General features: G+C 42.2%; 1 protein-coding gene across 6 annotated transcripts in view; it reads left to right on the plus strand.

Annotated features, from left to right (window-relative positions):
* Window positions 1-17,308, plus strand: part of FGD5 (FYVE, RhoGEF and PH domain containing 5) — a 105,178-nt gene that overhangs the window by 50,191 nt on the left and 37,679 nt on the right. For all 6 annotated transcript variants that reach the window (XR_014934737.1, XR_014934738.1, XM_085516642.1 and 3 more), the window contains exons 4-6: window positions 5,972-6,030; window positions 6,148-6,178; window positions 14,108-14,253. Coding sequence is in view for 4 of the 6 variants with exons in the window: in XM_085516642.1 (XP_085372768.1) it covers window positions 5,972-6,030; window positions 6,148-6,178; window positions 14,108-14,253 (236 nt within the window). In the remaining 2 variants the exon portion in view is untranslated. The remainder of the gene's footprint in view (window positions 1-5,971; window positions 6,031-6,147; window positions 6,179-14,107; window positions 14,254-17,308) is intronic.

Genomic DNA, 17,308 nt, shown 5'->3' on the forward strand with positions numbered 1-17,308 from the left:
CTACAGGGTTGTGTTGGTTATCACTTAAAAAAAAAAAAAAAAACCCAAGGAAAAAAAAAACCAAAAAACCAAAAAACCTGGTTACAGGCTTTTCAGGTAGACCTGAATGAACTTTCCATAGATAACTTCAATGTTTATCAGTGCAGGATGCAATCATATCCTGGACTAAAACTTTACATAAAAGAACACAAGTCACTCTTTTGATTCTTAAAGGAATTAGACAGTGGTGGAGGCATCTCTGGCCTCTGGAGGGATCATAAGTTTTGCCAGACAGCAGAAGCTCTGGTCTAAGTGCCACTTAGGGCTTACTGCTGCCTGATTTTATAGATAGTACATGTTGTGCTGTTAGGCTTCCCTATTCCTGGATGGATGCCACCATCTCTTGGCAACTCAGCCCCCAGGTATTGAAAATGATAATGGGCTTAACCACTTTGTCAGTGGGTGCCCTCTATACCCTGGCACCAGAGAAGGAAAGGGAGAAGGGCGCTGGGATATACATTAGCCATCTATTTACATATTATGGGTATTTGCCTTGCTGCTGATAATGCTAACCCTACTGCCATATGTAAAGAGCCAGCGATACCAGTCACATTTGTGACTACTGTTGTGTTACTGTCTTCAAGCAAGAGTCTCCAGGTAGCTCCTTTCTTCTAGCTACATTTTATGGCTAAATATTCTCCCTAGTTGTTTCCCTTTGTTTATCACTAAGCTCCTACAACCTCCAGTTGTCGTGATACAGAAGAAGCCCAGAGATAACACTTTCCCATCTCCTGTGGACAAAGACAAGGGCCTGGAAAAGAAGAGTGATTTTTATGTGGGATTCTTTGAAAAATGAAAAAAAAATCAGTTTGATGCAGAGTACAGATCAAAGTTGCAATCACGGCAGAAAGCTAGATGCTAGTCTTTAGGTTCATGGTAGGACCACTCAGTCTTTCAAGGGATTCACTCAAATAGTTTTATGAGTGCATATCCCTTTCTACCACCACATTAACCTATATCGGGCAAACCAAGGCTCGGGTAAGGACAAACACCTGCAGGACATACCTCCATAGGGAGTCGTGTGGCATGTTCTTCATGGTGGCATGAAGGTTCTCTGAGAAAACTCATGAAGCACAGGTGTTGGGTTATGTGGAAATGGGAAGGGACAGAAACCCAGCTGCAATTTAAGAATGAATTTCTCAAGTGTCTTGCAGAAGAGCATCCTAGACTGGACGCCTTTGGAAGAAGAAAGCACTTTATGGGAAATTCAAATGTATGCAAATACTCTTTAGTTTCAGCCTAAAAACAACAACATGTTACAGGAACTCTGCCCTGCTGGAAAAAAATGGGAAATTTGTAGTGAGGTGGGTAACATGTAGCCAGAGTAAAACAGCATAAAAGAAAGTGAATTCAGACCAGATGTAGCTGCATTTTATGCCAATGAAAAGACAAAGCATTTCATCTCATCCTTTAGGTCTTTATTGTAGCAAAATCTATCCAGACCGGAAGGGTGCATGTCACTGTAGGCTTGGCTTCTAAGTTTCATTAATCATATGGTTTTGCAAATCTTTATCCTTCACATACATAGCCCAATTACGTGTTGGAAACTGACAGATTCACGTTGCTTTGAGGAAGCACCAAATTTAGACGCCTTTCAAGGAACAGCTCTTGATTTATAGAATTACACAGAATCCCCAGGAGAGCTTCAGTCCAGCTCTTCAAGAAAGTAGCCTGGGAGAAAAGAGATGTGGACTGCATTTCCTCTCACTTATTCACAGGCCCAGCCTGAAGAAGTCACTTATTCTTGTAATGCTTCAGTTTACTGTTGTCAGCACAGCGATATCAATGTGAACTGCTACCATAGTTCACAATAATTACAAAGGGGGCATTAAGAAGTCACTCAGCTCAGAGGCTGAGGCTTGTAAACTGTTGTAAGCCTCTAATAGGAACAGTAGCACTCTTGTGCTATGTACCATCCACCTGCAATGCACTTAACGTAAACATACATCCCTCCTGGATGACATGCTCCTCCTGGAGGATGTGCTTGATCACATGAGGAATGAGCATGTGATCTGAGACAGCCAGCACGGGTTCACCAGGGGAAGGTCATGCATAACCAATCTGCTGGCCTTCTCTCATGGAGTGATGGCACTGGTGGACAAAGGGAAGGAGACCAATGTCATTTACCTGGACTTGAGCAAAGCCTTTGACATGGTCCCCCACCACATCCTTATCTCCAGATTGGAGGGATGTGGATTTGATGGGTGGACCACCTGATTTGTTGAAACAACCACAAACAGAGGGTTGTGATTCATGGTTCTATGTCTAGGTGGATGCTGGTAACAAGAGGTGTCCCGCAGGGGTCTGTCTTGGGACTGGCACTCTTTAACATCTTTATCAATGACACTGATGATGAAATTGAGAGCACCCTCAGCAAGTCTGCTGATGACACTAAGTTGAGTGGTGCAGTTGACATGGTGGAAGGAAGGGATGTCAGTCAGACCACAACAGACTTGAAAGGTGGGCCCGGGTGAACCTAATGAGCTTCAACAGAGCAAAGTGCAAGGGTTTGCACTTGAGCCAGGCATTCATACAGACTGGAAAGAGCAGTCCTTGAGAGTAGCCCTGCAGAGAAGGACCTGGGGGTCCTGGTGGATGAAAAACTTACCATGAGCCAGCAGTGTGCTCTTGCAGCTAGGAAAGCAAATGGTATCCTGGGATGCATCAGAAGAGGGGTGGCCAGCAGGGACGGGGAGGTGATTGTCCCTTTCTACTCTGTTCTCTTGAGGCTCCTCCTGGAGTACTGTGTTCAGGTCTGGGACCCCCAATACAAGAAAGACAGGGAGCTGTTGGGGAGGGTCCAGACGAGGACCACAAAGATGGTCAGGGGGCTGGAGCACCTCCCGTACAAAGACAGGCTGAGGGAGCTGGGCTTGTTCAGCCTGGAGAAAAGAAGGCTGCGAGGTAACGTCATTGCAGACTTTCAGTTCCTAAAGGGAGTTGAGCACAAGGAGTAAGGGCTACCAAAAAGCTGGCAGCTTGGCCATGCTATAATAATCACTTGAGCTTTGATTTAGAAATTTTATGGTTGAGTGACCTGCACTGCCTCTATTCCTTATTCCACGAAGTCTGTCTCCAGACTCTGCTGTTAGTCTCAGAGTTTGTTTCCTAGTTAAACATGCAGCAGTTAATTAACACAAGACAGGCAATACCTCGAGACACTGTCACCAACTTGTCTTAGACAGGCCATGTGACACCGGGGTCCCTGTATTTTGTTTCTTAGCTAAGATGTATAAATCACAAGAGGAATTACAAAGCATGGCAATACATATATGCAAAAGCAGAATGGGCCTGGACCACTGGAGAAACGTACTCTGCTCCTTTGCAGTGTGGAGCCAGGCTTGTTCACAGGGGATGCACTGAGCAGCTAGTACTGGTGAAACACTTTCATTTGCTCTGCTATGCCTGTGTAGAGGAAACGAGAGAGAAGAGAAAACTCCTCCAGCAGTGAGGCACTCTGTGATCTTCAAGAGATATTCGCAAACTGGAGCCTGGAAGACAATGAAATACTTCCAGCAGGAGCAAAAAAGCATTAAGTCTTTCTAGCACATTTTGTTAAATGGTAATACTGTTCTCAAAAAGTGATTCACGGAATGTTCTTTGGCTCTCATCAGCTAGAAGCAGCACAACACTAGGGGACATAAATTTAGACTCCTGATGCTAAAGAAGCGATGCATCAGACATCTAAGAGTAATGAACAGTTCACTATTTCCTTTGTTTCTTGCAGTCTTCAGTTGTTTCTGGGTAAAAGTACACATAAATAAGTTAAAGATGCAAAAGTAAGGTTACAAAATAGTTGAGATCAGCAGGGAATCTCTGGGTCCATCTGAACCATCCCCTGTTCAAGCAGGGACACTCAGAACTTATTGCACAGTCCCATATCCAGGCAGCTTCTGAAGATATCCAAGGAGGGAGACTCCATTTCCTCTCTGGTCAGCTTGTGCCAGTGCTATGTCATTTGCACAGTCCAAAACTGTTTCTTGCTGTTTAGACAGAACTTCTTGTTTTCCAGTTTGTGCCCATTGCCTCTTGTCCTGGTAAAGGGTGCTGCTAAAAAGAGTCACTGTGTTTATTTTTTGTCATTCATCTAACCCATTATCAATGAGTTCAAGGACTTTTTCCCTCATATTCACTTTGATAACGACATAATCATCCTTGGAGTCTGTCATCTCCAGAGTGAAAACCCATGGAGGATATACCCACTAAGCACCCACTAGGGACCCAGGGTTCCTTAGTCTCCTCACAAAAGCAGAAGCATTTTCTTTGCTTACATGTGCAGTCATACATTATTTGCAGCATAATTTGAATGGCCCTTTGTTCTTCTGAAATAGGCAGAGATGAATTTGCTTGTTGGTTGAGCATCAGGTTTGAATTCCTTGCTTTTGTAATCAATACCTATTTTATGGTTATTAAAACTGAAAGAGTCATAAAAATATAACTTCTCTTCCATCATATATTCCTCTGTTAATTTATGGATGTTGGGTGGTGAAATCACATTGATTATGTTTTGGTTTGCCTTGCCAGTGGATTTTTATGTTCCAGGTATCCACATGGCAATACTTAAGATTCCAGCATTTCAGGAAATGTTTCATTCTTCCTCATGATGTTTTCAGTTCACTGCAGGCAGAATGAATGAGAAACTTTGTGAGGGAAGAGAATGGAATGGGACACCTAACAACTCAGACACTGTGTTATCACAATGGATACCTGCATCCAAAGGGATTGCTAATGGGGAAAAGGGACAGAGAGGAGAAAGTATATATTTATGATCCACTGGCTTAGACATTTTTTACTGCTCAAATCTGAAATTACAGTGTAAATCCTAATTGTTTCTCTAAATTATCCAACTGGATTTGGAAAGTCAGCATTTGTACTACTTTCTGAGGAGTCTTGATTAAGCTTAGTGTTCCCTGACATCTACCTGCCCTCTCATATAGAATCAGTGGAGAAGGTGCAACCACAAACTTCCCACCTGACTGTTGTGCTAAGGGACTGCATTACATCTCCACAAGTTCCATTCTCTCCTGAGTATGCTTTCAGAAGCAGGATCTGTAACCAATGGGTTTCCAGAATAGCTGACTTGGCATACAATGTCATTAAGTCTTTCTACTAAACACATTTCCCCTGGGCCCACTTTAGATCACTGAAGGCTACTTTCCTACGTCTAAACTACTGTTTTAGTTTCCTATTTCAACACTGCTGAATAAGTCACACTTTCCTTAGTAGATTCACCATCAGTGAATACTTCAGTGCTTTGTTCACTAGGGTGAGTCATGACATAGGACCCAAATACCCTAATTAGTGATTTTTACCTTACAGCTATACATTTTTCTTCTTTCTAAGGTTTTTAGATCTGAGATGTTTGCCACTGAGATTTGAGACAGTATTCTCTGTGGGAGCAATGGACTGTTTGTTTTCTAAAGATGTTTATGGCCATTTTATTTAGGACACAGTAAAGCTGTTTGCCTTCTTTGCTTCTGTAGTTTTTACAGCAGTCAGAACACTTTGGAATATGACCATTTTGATAAAGAATCCCCATTTCCACATTTCCATTTAATTGGGAGTACTAAATCCATGTTACAAGCCTCAGCAGCCATGAAGCAATAGCTTAATCAAAGTGAATCACTTTCCACTTCTCTGACAAATTCTGTACCTGTAAAAATCAACAGATATTTTCTGGATTTTTTTCATAAGAAGACAGTTTTTTTGAAGTTGGCCTCTCCCTTACCGGCTGTTACATCGTACTATGCTATTAGTGTATGAATAGCAGAAATACCTTGTCACGGAGAGGACTTCAGGATGAATAAGAAAGAATAAAAACATGGTCCCTGACTTTATTGAAGAAATGCATCAGTTGAAATTGCTCTCTTAGTCTGTTTCCCATCTTGGCATGACACATCTCTTAACTGTCTCTGGGTTTTGCTTTTTACAGAAAGAAGGCCAACCCAGAGCTTCCCTCATTGCCCAGGAGCTGATGTCTTCAGAAAAAGCGTGAGTTTATTTTTACAGCCTGTCTGTTGCTCTCCTAAAACTGAAGCTATGCAGTCTACCCTTATTTATTCAGCATTGGTTTGATGGCAATTAATAAAAGTTTGTTTCTGTTTCCAGATACGTGGAGATGCTCCAGCTGTTATGTATGGTAAGTAAATCATTTTAATCATTCAAAACTAATTGCCATCTAAGAATCACGGAACCATATCTTACTTAGCTGTAATTTAGGAGACATAAAAGCATTGAAGGGACTGAGATGAATTTGAGGAAGAATGGTTTACACCTGAATAATGTTTTTTGAAGCATTGTAAAGGAGTATACCACTAATCTCTTCTTGCTACAGGTTCCTCTTGTTAGCATTTCTCATTCACAGGGGAAAGGGTTGGCCAGCAGCAGCCAACTTCTAGGCTCAGAAGTTCACAAGGCAATACATATCTATCAGGAATTGCTTGCAATACCTCAGGAAGTTCCTGTATAATATAAACCCGCTAGTGGCTTTGTTGCAGAAGATTTTCTGTCCCTGTAGCAGATCTGCCACTGCCTAGGTAACAGAGAACACCTTGGATCTAAGTTATGAGACAATAGGGAATGACCCCAGGTTATCCTTGTGACTCTCAAGTAGAAAAAAGTAACGAAATCAGCACTGCACTGTTACTTGTTCATTGTACCTCACCTATAAGCCGCAAAAGCTGAAGAGCCTTCACAGACATTAGCAGCAGAGAGATGAAGGAGAGTGACCTTAAATGTGTCAAATATATTGCAGACAACTGTATTTCAGCAAACCAGAAACTGCCCAACTAGAAACCATACTTTCTAACTGCTAAGTTGGAGTCCATCATTGTTTTGATAAATTGGTGGTAAATTGCCTATTTGCCTTAGCTATCCCCATTTTATCTGACTTCTACATAGCCAAGCACATTATTTGACACTGCTGAAATATATTTGCACACAGTTTCCATGTTTCCACAGCATACTGGTTAGAGATATCAGTTCTTCAACATGATCTACAGAGCTGTTTTCAGGCAGCTGAGCAATCAAGACATAGCATAGGGGGTATAGTGAAACGGCTGAGCATGGCCTGAAACAGTGATTAAGTACCTGGTGGAAAGGCAGGGCCAACCCAGGGAAGCTCACATGCATGCAATGTACCTGAGTGACTGGAAGGGTGGAGCCCGGATCCATCCCTTGCCAGACATTATTTAAGGGTTGGCAGTGGAGGTGTTGGCATTTTGCTAGAGATTCCTGTGTACCTATCATCTTCCTCCTATTTTTCCTCCTTTTGTTTTTGTATTTATGGCTGTTGCATTTGGGCTTGTCTTTGTTTGCTGTATATAAAGGCTTTGCTACTGTGCTATTATTGCTATACTTTCCAACATGTAACAGTATTATAGGGACTTAATTTATCAGTGGGTGTGCCTTTATTTTCCCGAGGAGCTTGATCAAGTTTAGACTATTGCTTGCAATGTTGGAGATGATGAAGGTACTTTCAGCTCCACTGTGCACTTCTTTTAAGCCCTGTGTTTCACTACTTGCTCTGCTTGGTATATTATAGAGAACACGTACAGTACACTATACTTGAGCATCTAGGAGAGACCAGATCTTTGCAGTATACTGGAAAGAAAAACTGGGTCCCTAACATGTCTTGAATATTCTTCTTTGTAGAGATGTAAATCTTGTGGTGTGCATCATTGCAATTATCCATGCTGTTAATAGCTGCGATAATGCTGTTACTGTTAGGATAGCTTCCTTGCCTATGCTGCAACAGTTCCATGAAAGGGATGCTCCAAGGTTTTCCCAGTCCCTTCAGGAATTTGCCCTCTTCTACTCCTTCTGCGGAGTACAGTGAATTTGGTTTTGAAGTATGTGTTTAAGCAAAGTAGCTTAGGCATTTTAATAGCAATCCTATTTTCTGACTGTAGAAATTACTTGGAAGTAATAAGAAACATCATTTTTGCTCTTCCAAGGCTTGCAACTTCAGCATGGGGTAGGTGTTCTATTTTATGTCTTTCCTAAAAGTTTTTAGTTTAAAGACACTTATAGATGCAAGTTCCTGCTGTTCCCCACTCTAGGATCTGTTCCTTCTGGTCACTCAGGTGCACTGTAGCACATGAGTTCCTGAGGTCACCCACATCTTCTCACCTGCTGCTCAACCACTGGTTCAGGGGCTGACCTGGCAATTCATATGCAGGCATCAGGGGGATTGTCACTGTTTTATTGATGCTTAATCATTAAGTTAAGATACCGGTAACTGTTAAGTTATGACTGTGAAAGTTCTTCTATTTGATTTGATAATCATTTTTATTTGGAAAATCTTGTTTGGGTTCTAAATATTTTATAGTCCTGTATATATTGTTCAGATTATTATACTGAAACCTGTCTTTTTGGAATTTTGTTGCTCTGTCTACCAGTCCCACTGGAATACAAAGGTTTCCTCAGTGTTCTGCTCATTATTTCGTTAGTTATAAAAAGTAGAGGACCAAAAGGGGATAAAATACAAGATGGGCCTGAAACAAACTCTTGAAGGAATGCAGTAATTTGTGAAATTAAGCCACTCAGGAGTTGAGAAGTGTCAATTTCTCTGTCTCATTTTCTGTTCTCTCAAGTTAGAAAGTTCTGAAAGATCAGTCTCTTCCAAAATGAGCTTTTGAGTACAAATTTTTGGTTAACCCTTTTTTTCCTCCATCACCAAATACATGTGTTCACTTAGAGGCTACTAAATATTTTCTGATGGATTCACCAAGAAAAAATCTGGTAAGATTTGATTGTCTCTGAGTTTCTTAATTGTGAGGGAATGGCACCTTGATTAGAGACTGAGGGAGAAGAATGTTTTCATTTATTACCAGCCATATGTTGGTAATAAAGACAAGGAACTAAACTACACTCTAGCTGCTTTCAGAAAGGAAAAAATAAGGCTTCTCAAGCATGCTATAGGAGTGGTTCCCAGGCCTGTCTGGAGGAGATATTCATCCAGAATAACAGAATCTTTTGGCCTTTCAGTGGTGACTTTTACTGCCAAAATAATGCTATTTCCATGCATTTACTCTGCTACTGAACTAGAAGAGTGGAAATATTGTGTTGTCTCACAAATTTGGTATCTGCTGTTGTGGTAGTAGTGATAACCATATGTTATTTGCCCCACTTAAAGGTAGTGTAGTTCCTTCAGGGAACTCAGCTGAAAGTTAAGGATTCATTCTGGAATGGGCAGATGGGACTGGTGGGTCCTGGCAGTGCAAAGAAGTCCCTGTTCTCTTGTTACCAGGTTGATTAGCCTTTGCCCGTCGTATCTTGTTTTTTAGGTTTTCTTTTGTCCCAATAATGTAGACTGCACTTGCTAACTTTTTTTTTTTTTCCAGTGCTTGGTTCTAAACAAAGTTCTTGCAGATTGCTTTCTAATATTTCACCCATCAAATCAGAAGAATCTGGGTTATTTGATTTCCTTCAGCTAGTTTATTTTTGATTACTTTATTTTAAGTCTACTGGTCAAAGTTAGTGTGACCTTGATTTATTCAAACTAAAGTGGACTATTTAATGTTAAATATGGATCCTCAGTGAACCATAGTCTGTGAGCTACTTATGGCTAAACATTGCCAGGTTTTGTTCTTCCATCCATCATTATTCTATGTACTTTTAAACTTCTTAATTGACAAGAGTCAGACTCATGAGAAGTACTGTGGTAAGTCCCAGTGCAGCCTAGGAAGATCATAAGTTTGTCTCTAAATGTTCAGAGAACAGATTTTGATTTTTTGGAGATAAGATTTATGATTGTTATATCCTGATGGAGGAAGGCATTCAACCTGTCTCACTCTATTTCAGGGCCAGGTTACAAGCAGCTTGGCACCTTTCAACCTTAGAAGTTTCTTTTTATCAAGCCCCCAGTTACTTTCACAGCACATTTGGAAATACCATATGTAATGCAGTGGGGTAGGAGGCCAGGAAATGGTCTCTGAGTGGAAAAATCCAAATTGCTTTTTCTAGGAAAACTCAACCAGCAGAATTAAACTTTCAGCAGTTTTTAAAGCAAATAGATTTATTTTTTTTTTAAAATTTTTAAAACATTTTTGGAAAAACTTTAGATTCAGTAACTCGCTGTTTACAGAGTAGCATGGTGGGGAAAAAAGAAAAAAAATGCATTCACAGCATGAATCTCCAGCCTGGTTGGGCACAGCAGTTTTCCTTCACATTAGATTTTGCACTGAAGCTGTGAAGAGGCAACAAAATAAAATCTTTGTTCCAACCTAAACAATTCTATAATTTCTGGTATGATGGCTTCATCCTGAGCAGGGCTCTGACACTAGCTCTGCTGTGACTAGATGCTTTATATGTGGTTATGAGGTATCTGACTCTTCAGGAGATCACCAAAAGCCCTTTTAGGGACGTTTTTTTTCCTAAGGAAGCGCTGTTAGTGTATCCGTAACAGAGACCATCTCTATAATTGCAGTTGTTTTCCTAACAAAGCTATATTCTGTAAATCTTGTGGTCTTAACTATAGACCAGATCAGTCTTAGATCACGTGTTATCAGTATACTCCCTCCTGACTTCATAGTCAGTGGACATATGTACATTCAGCCAAGCCTCTACTGATGTTGAACTTTCAAAAAGAATTGGCTAAGATTTTTTTTTTCCCTCCTTATGACTTTTGGAACACTTGTCCTTCTTGAAACACAGTTGTACAGCAGTTCTCAAGTAATCATATTAAGAAACAACAACCAAAACCTGCTTCAAATAAACTGTCTATTCCAACTGCAGTTACAGAATAAGCATTCACTTTGAAAGACTGACTTATACAAGCTTGATCTTCATTTGTCATTGTGGGTCAGAAAAGCACACATGTATAGCAGTGATGTTAGAGTGCATCTTCCTTGGGCTTCATAGCCTATGTTTTGAACTTGCACATCTGAGCATTTGATTAAAATCTTACAGCCTTGGTGGATCACTACCATATCAAAAAAAAAAAAAAAGTAACCTGCTAGTGGTATGTTCACTGCACAGAAGTTTAACACATGTTGGAGCTGGCAGACAATCTCTTCAGCACTCATCATAGACCATGGCTGTAGCCAGAAGTTTCTGGATGTCTCAGGAGGGTTTTGGATGAAGCGTACAGTGACAGATCTGGTGCTTTGGACGCAATGCTATTAGTGCTATTCTGACCTGATGGGAGGTAGGGCTTTCTGCATATGGTGTGCAGTTGTACTGACTCTTCTGGCTGAAGATTCTGTTTAGACCCCTCTATCTGCTTTACTCAGAGCTGTCTGAAGAGTGCCTTGTGGTATGATGAACAGCTGCTGAGATGTGGCTGTAGCTTGTACAGTCAATGTAATGATCTAAGGCAAAAAAAAAAAAACAAAACCAAAAAACAAAAAACAAACAAAACATCACAGTAGTCAACACCATCAGGCTAACATCAGTGGAAAGATACTATCATAGCTTTCCTTCTTGGCCCCAAGACTGACCCAATTTGAGATACTTACAAGAAGAACAAGCTTGTGTAGGCTGGTAGAATGCTACAGTCCCTTAGACTTACTTTCACACAAACACAAAAGTCAGATAAGTACAGATGGTATTTTTATAAGACAGGAAGCTTTGCAACCTGCTAGTCTGCAGCTGCTGTGCAAAAACAAGTAACCAAAAGCCTTCAATTCTCATAGTTAATGTGGCCTTTCTACTGAAGTTCTGATTGTTTAATCACTTTTTCATTCTCATTTCAATCCTGTTTTTCCTCACCTCATGCAAAAAATCCAGGCACTTTGTGGCTTATTGGGATTTAGAAATAATTGGAAAATGCACTCACAAAACAGGTTTCTGAGTCATTCTATATGACTGCTCAGTTCCTGCTCTTATCACGAAGTGGGATGCACTTAGGTTTCTAATTATTCACTTATTTTCATAGTAAATCTGAGATAGAGATATTTTACTCATGATGACCTGACTACCAGGACTGGGGAAATGAACTCAACCCAGCTGACACTGTCGGTGAGACACACACCTGTCTGGCTCAGTTTCAACTCCTTATAGGGAATACAAAGCATAACTAAGCCTGTAATAGTGCTGCAGGACCATCCTCAGACAAGCGCAGGATATGCGAATGCTATTAATTAAGCTGCACCTTACAGAAACGCTAAAGAATCAGGTGCTGGATTTCTAATTTTTTTGAATGAAAGTTCCTGTTTTGGGTTGCCAGGTAGGACTGTGAAGATAAACAATCTGTTTACAGTTGTTCTAAGTAATGGGAAAGGTGGCCAGAATCCACAGCAAGAAGTTAGGCCTCTGCATAGCACTGGCATTCCTGCATTGCTGTGTTGTGCGTGTACTGCCTTAAACCCTGTTGCCACTGTTTTCTTTCAGACCTCCATAAAGCCTGGCAGATCTGAATGCCTAAGTTCATCTTGCCACTATTTGTAAAGAGAGGATCTGTCTGGCAGCAGGAGACAGGGGAAACATCAGTTTCTAGAAGGAACCTAGAAACAGGCAGGGCAGAATCACAGCAGCCAAAGTTTCCTGAAGTATATCCAGGTGCCAGTCAGTGCTCCTTCACAAGTCTGAAACAGAGAAGATGGGTTCTACAGGAATTGGGATTTGACCTGAAAAGTTTTCAGCATCCAGAACTCTGGATGAAGGAGATTTTAAGTAATGTTTTGGGGAAAAACAACTGCTGTTTGCTTTTGGAATTATTTTCTAATGCCTGGAGATATAATACAAACTGTGCCAGCAGTTTCTGATGGGTGCCTTATTCCTAATTTCCAGGTCTAAGCTGGGAAAACATTTTACTATGCAATGTTAATCAAGTACTCTATTATATACCAGAATAGAATAGAGTAGAATAGTTCCACTGAAAGCAATCTTCAAACGCCAACTAGTCCAACTGTCTGACCACTTCAGGCTAATTGAAAGTTAAAGCTCATTAATAAGGGCATTATGTAAAATGCCTCTTGAACATGGAGCCATCAACCGCCTTGCTAGAAAGCCTGTTCCAGGCTTATTTTTTTCCTAATATCCAGTCTGAACCTTGCCTAGTACATCTTTGTGCCATTCCTGCATGTCCTGCTAATCTGTTCCATGGAGAAGAGACCACCACCTCCCTTCTCTGCTTCCTTCCTCAGGAAGCTACAGAGAGCCAAGAGGTCGCCTCTTGGCCTCCTTTTCTCCAGACCAGACAGCCCACGTGTCCTCAGCCTCTTCTTGTAGGATGTGCTTTTTAGCTATTTTACCAGCACTGTTGCTCTTGTCTGGATGCTTTCAAGAATCTTAAAATCCTTATTAGATTGTGGAGACCAGAACTGCTTACGGTATTTCAGTATTTCAGGTGAGGCTGCACCAATGCTAAATATGGCAAGAGAATTGCTTCTTTTGACCTTCTGGCTGTTCTGTGTTTAATGCATGCCAAAATGCAGTTTACCCTCTTGGTTTCCAGGGCACTCTACTGGTTCATGTGGAGTTTGCTGTCAACCACCACCCCCAGCTCCCTTTCCAGAAGTGTATACATTTTAATATTGAGGAAATTACATAATTTATTAACCACTTCAGGATAAAATAGGTGTTTCAGATGATGAGAGAAGTCCCAGTTAAGTTTTATATGGAAAATTACTTGTTCCATAGCTTAAATGTACAGCATCTTTTCTCTCTTCAGGTTTGGATCTGGAGGCAAATGGTGTAATTTATAGTACAAGATATGTAGAAGTGTTCTTTCTTTTATACCGTGAGTCTGTGAATTGATGGGAGATTCTCATCTTTTTTTATTTTTTTTAAACTATATTTCTGGTTAAGAAACTGTAAAAATGAGATCAACTACACCCAGAAAAGCAGGAAAAATTAGGGAAGTAAATAAGGTAAACACACACAAGGGTCTGATGACTTTACTGGGTGAAATGTTCAATTTTGAATTGACAGTGTTGTAGAATTTACCTGCAAATGCATATAAACAATGGATGCAAGAAAATGTGATCTCCTTGCTCTACTGCAAATGATTTAACACTATTGATAGTGTATCTTAGAATTCCTAAAAAGTGTAGTTTGGGAGTCAGAAAATAGTAATGATAATTAAAATCTCTGATGGCTCTAGTCTCTATGTTGTTGCTTGCAGGATTTATATGAAGGTATCTTGAAAGCACTTGGAGAAGAAGATGAACAGGAAGTAGTTGAGCTCAAGCAGGGCTTAAGTGTACTCCCTGAAATGTATGAATTGCACCTAGAGATCCTGGGAGAACTGGAAGAAAGAGTCCTTAAATGGTAAGTAATGAAATGGCATCGTTTGTTCAGCCTGGAAAACAGAAGGCTGTGGGGGTAACTCATTGCTGCCTTCCACTTCCTAAAGGGAGCCTACAAACAGGAGGGGAGTCAACTCTGTACAATGATAGATAACAGAATCACAGAATCACAGAATTACCCGGGTTGGAAGGGACCTCAAGGATCATGTAGTTCCAACCCCCCTGCCTAGCAGGGCCACCAAACATACACATTTACTAGATCAGGTTGCCCAGGGCCCCGTCCAACCTGGCCTTGAACACCTCCAAGGACGGGGCATCAACAACCTCACTGGGCAGCCTGTTCCAGGACCTAACCACTCTTCTAGTAAAGAACTTTCCCCTAACATCCAACCTAAATCTTCCCTCCTTCAACTTAAAACCATTTCCCCTAGTCCTGCTATTATCAGCCCTTTCGAAGAGTTTACTCCCTTCCTGGGAGTAAGTTCCCTTCAGGTATTGAAAGGCTGCAATGAGGTCACCCCGCAACCTTCTCTTCTCCAGGCTGAACAAACCCAACTCCCTCAGCCTGTCCTCATAGGGGAGGTGCTCCAGCCCCCTGATCATCTTTGTGGCCCTCCTCTGGACCCTTTCCAAAATCTCCATGTCTTTTTTGTACTGAGGGCTCCACACCTGGACACAGTACTCCAGATGGGGCCTCACAAGAGCAGAGTAGAGAGGGACGATCACCTCCTTATCCCTGCTGACCACCCCTCTCCTGATGGAGCCCAGGATCCCATTTGCTTTCCGGGCTGCCAGAGCGCACTGCTGGCTCATGTTAAGTTTCTCATCTATCAGGACCCCTAGGTCTTTTTCAGCCGAGCTGCTCTCAAGGACAACTCCTCCCAGCCTGTACAGGTGCCTGGGGTTCTTCCGGCCCAAGTGCAAAACCTTGCACTTTGCCGTGTTGAACCTCATTAGGTTCACCCGAGCCCAGCTTTCCAGCCTGTCAAGGTCCCTCTGAATGGCATCCGTTCCCTCCACCGTATCAACTGCACCACTCAGCTTGGTGTCGTCAGCAAACTTGCTGAGGGTGCATTCCATTCCCTCATCGATGTCATTAATAAAGATGTTAAAGAGCACCGGTCCCAAGACAGACCCTTGAGGGACGCCGCTCGTTACCGGCCTCCACCTGGACATAGAGCCATTGACCACCACCCTCTGTCTGCGGCCTTTCAACCAATTGCTTATCCATCTAGTTGTCCACCCATCAAATCCACCTCCCTCCAATTTGGAGATGAGGATGTGATGGGGGACCATGTCAAAGGCCTTGCTCAGGTCCAGGTAAATGACATCGGTCGCCTTCCCTTCATCCACCAATGCCGTCACTCCATCATAGAAGGCCACAAGATTAGTTAAGCATGACCTTCCCCTGGTGAAGCCATGCTGGCTGTCTCGGATCACATGCTCGTTCTTTATGTGATCAAGCATGTTGTCCAGGAGGATCTGTTCCATAATCTTCCCAGGTACAGAGGTGAGACTCACCGGCCTGTAGTTCCCCGGGTCCTCAGTTGGAGGGAAGATGTAGGTTGGATATCGGGGGAAGTTCTGTACCAAGAGAGTGATAAAGTGCTGGAACAGGCTGCCCAGAGAGATTATGGATGCCCCATCCCTGGAGGTGTTCAAGGCCAGGCTGGATGGGGCCCTGGGAAACCTGGTATGGTATTAGATATGGAAGTTGGTGGCCCTCCATGCAGCAGGAAGGTTGGAGCCTGATGATCCTTGAGGTCTCTTCCAATCCAAGCCAGTCTGAGACAGCCTTGACATGCCCTCCACAGCCCATTGTTTTCTTGGCCCCTTCAAGCAATGAGGCTGGGATAATAGCAGTAATGAGAAGCTCTGGCAGATCTCACATACAGGAAGAAAGTAAACATACAGACTGTCAGTCTGAGAATCTAAATACTGAAACACTTGTACAACCCACATTTAAGTGGCCTCATCAGTCAGTGTAAGGACAGCCTGCTTCATATGCATTATCCTCTTGCCTTTGCCTTGCTTATTCAGTCAAGTCAGTTCACAGTCTTCACCAAGAAGCTTCATACACATAGTTGTGGAAGGCAGGAACAGCTTCAAAAACTTGAACTGACTCTAAAGAAGATTTCTCCACTTGCAGAAATCTACACAGCAAGTATATAGCTCTCAGACAGGGAGCATACCTTACTCCCAACACCAACATAGGACTGTGCACAGATTCAGCTTCTAAGCCAAGCAGACACTGCTTGTCTGCTGAGGGATTCTAGCTAAACCAAACACCCTTACAGTACAGAACAAAGACTTTCCATTTTTCAAGCAGTCTTGGTTAACTAGGGTGGTCTTGATTGACCACTTGATTGATTGGAGTCTAGTGAATGTGATACCCATCTGCAAGATGGGCAGGAAGGGAACCTGTCTTTCCTGGTATTGAGGTCAGACAGGTTATGGAACAGATAAGGTCATCAGGCAGTACACAGTGGACAACTGACTGATCATATGCACCCAAACATTAGATTAATGAATGGCAGGTTCAGCCTTAACTTCATCTCCCTCTATGCGAAGATGACCCACTTAGTCTATGAGGGAAAGGCTGTATATGTTTTTTTCCTTTCTTTTAGTGAAAGTATTGTCCAAATCATTCTCCTGAATATACTGGCTGCTCATGGCTTGGTCAGGCTGTATAGTTCACTGGATGAAGATCTGGCTGGATATCTAGGCTCAGAGGGTCACAGTGAATGAGGCTGAATCCAGTTGGTGGCCAGTCATCAACAATGGTGTTCCCCAGGGATCAGTATTGAAGCCAGTTTTGTTTAACATTTTTATCAAGTATCTGGATAACAGTTGTTTATCACAGATAATGATAGGGGGGAATAGTCCTAAATTGAGACAGGGGAGGTTTAGGTTGGATATCAGGAGGAAGTTTTTCACTCAGAGGGTGGTGATGCACTGGAACAGGTTGCCCAAGGAGGCTGTGGATGCCCCATCCCAGCAGGCATTCAAGGCCAGGCTGGATGTGCCTCTGGGCAGCTTGGTCTGGTGCTTGGTGACCCTGCACATAGCAGGGGGGT

The sequence above is a fragment of the Coturnix japonica genome, chromosome 15 (assembly GCF_054131305.1).
Source record: "Coturnix japonica strain WE chromosome 15, WE-NBRP24, whole genome shotgun sequence".
NCBI lineage: Eukaryota > Metazoa > Chordata > Aves > Galliformes > Phasianidae > Coturnix > Coturnix japonica.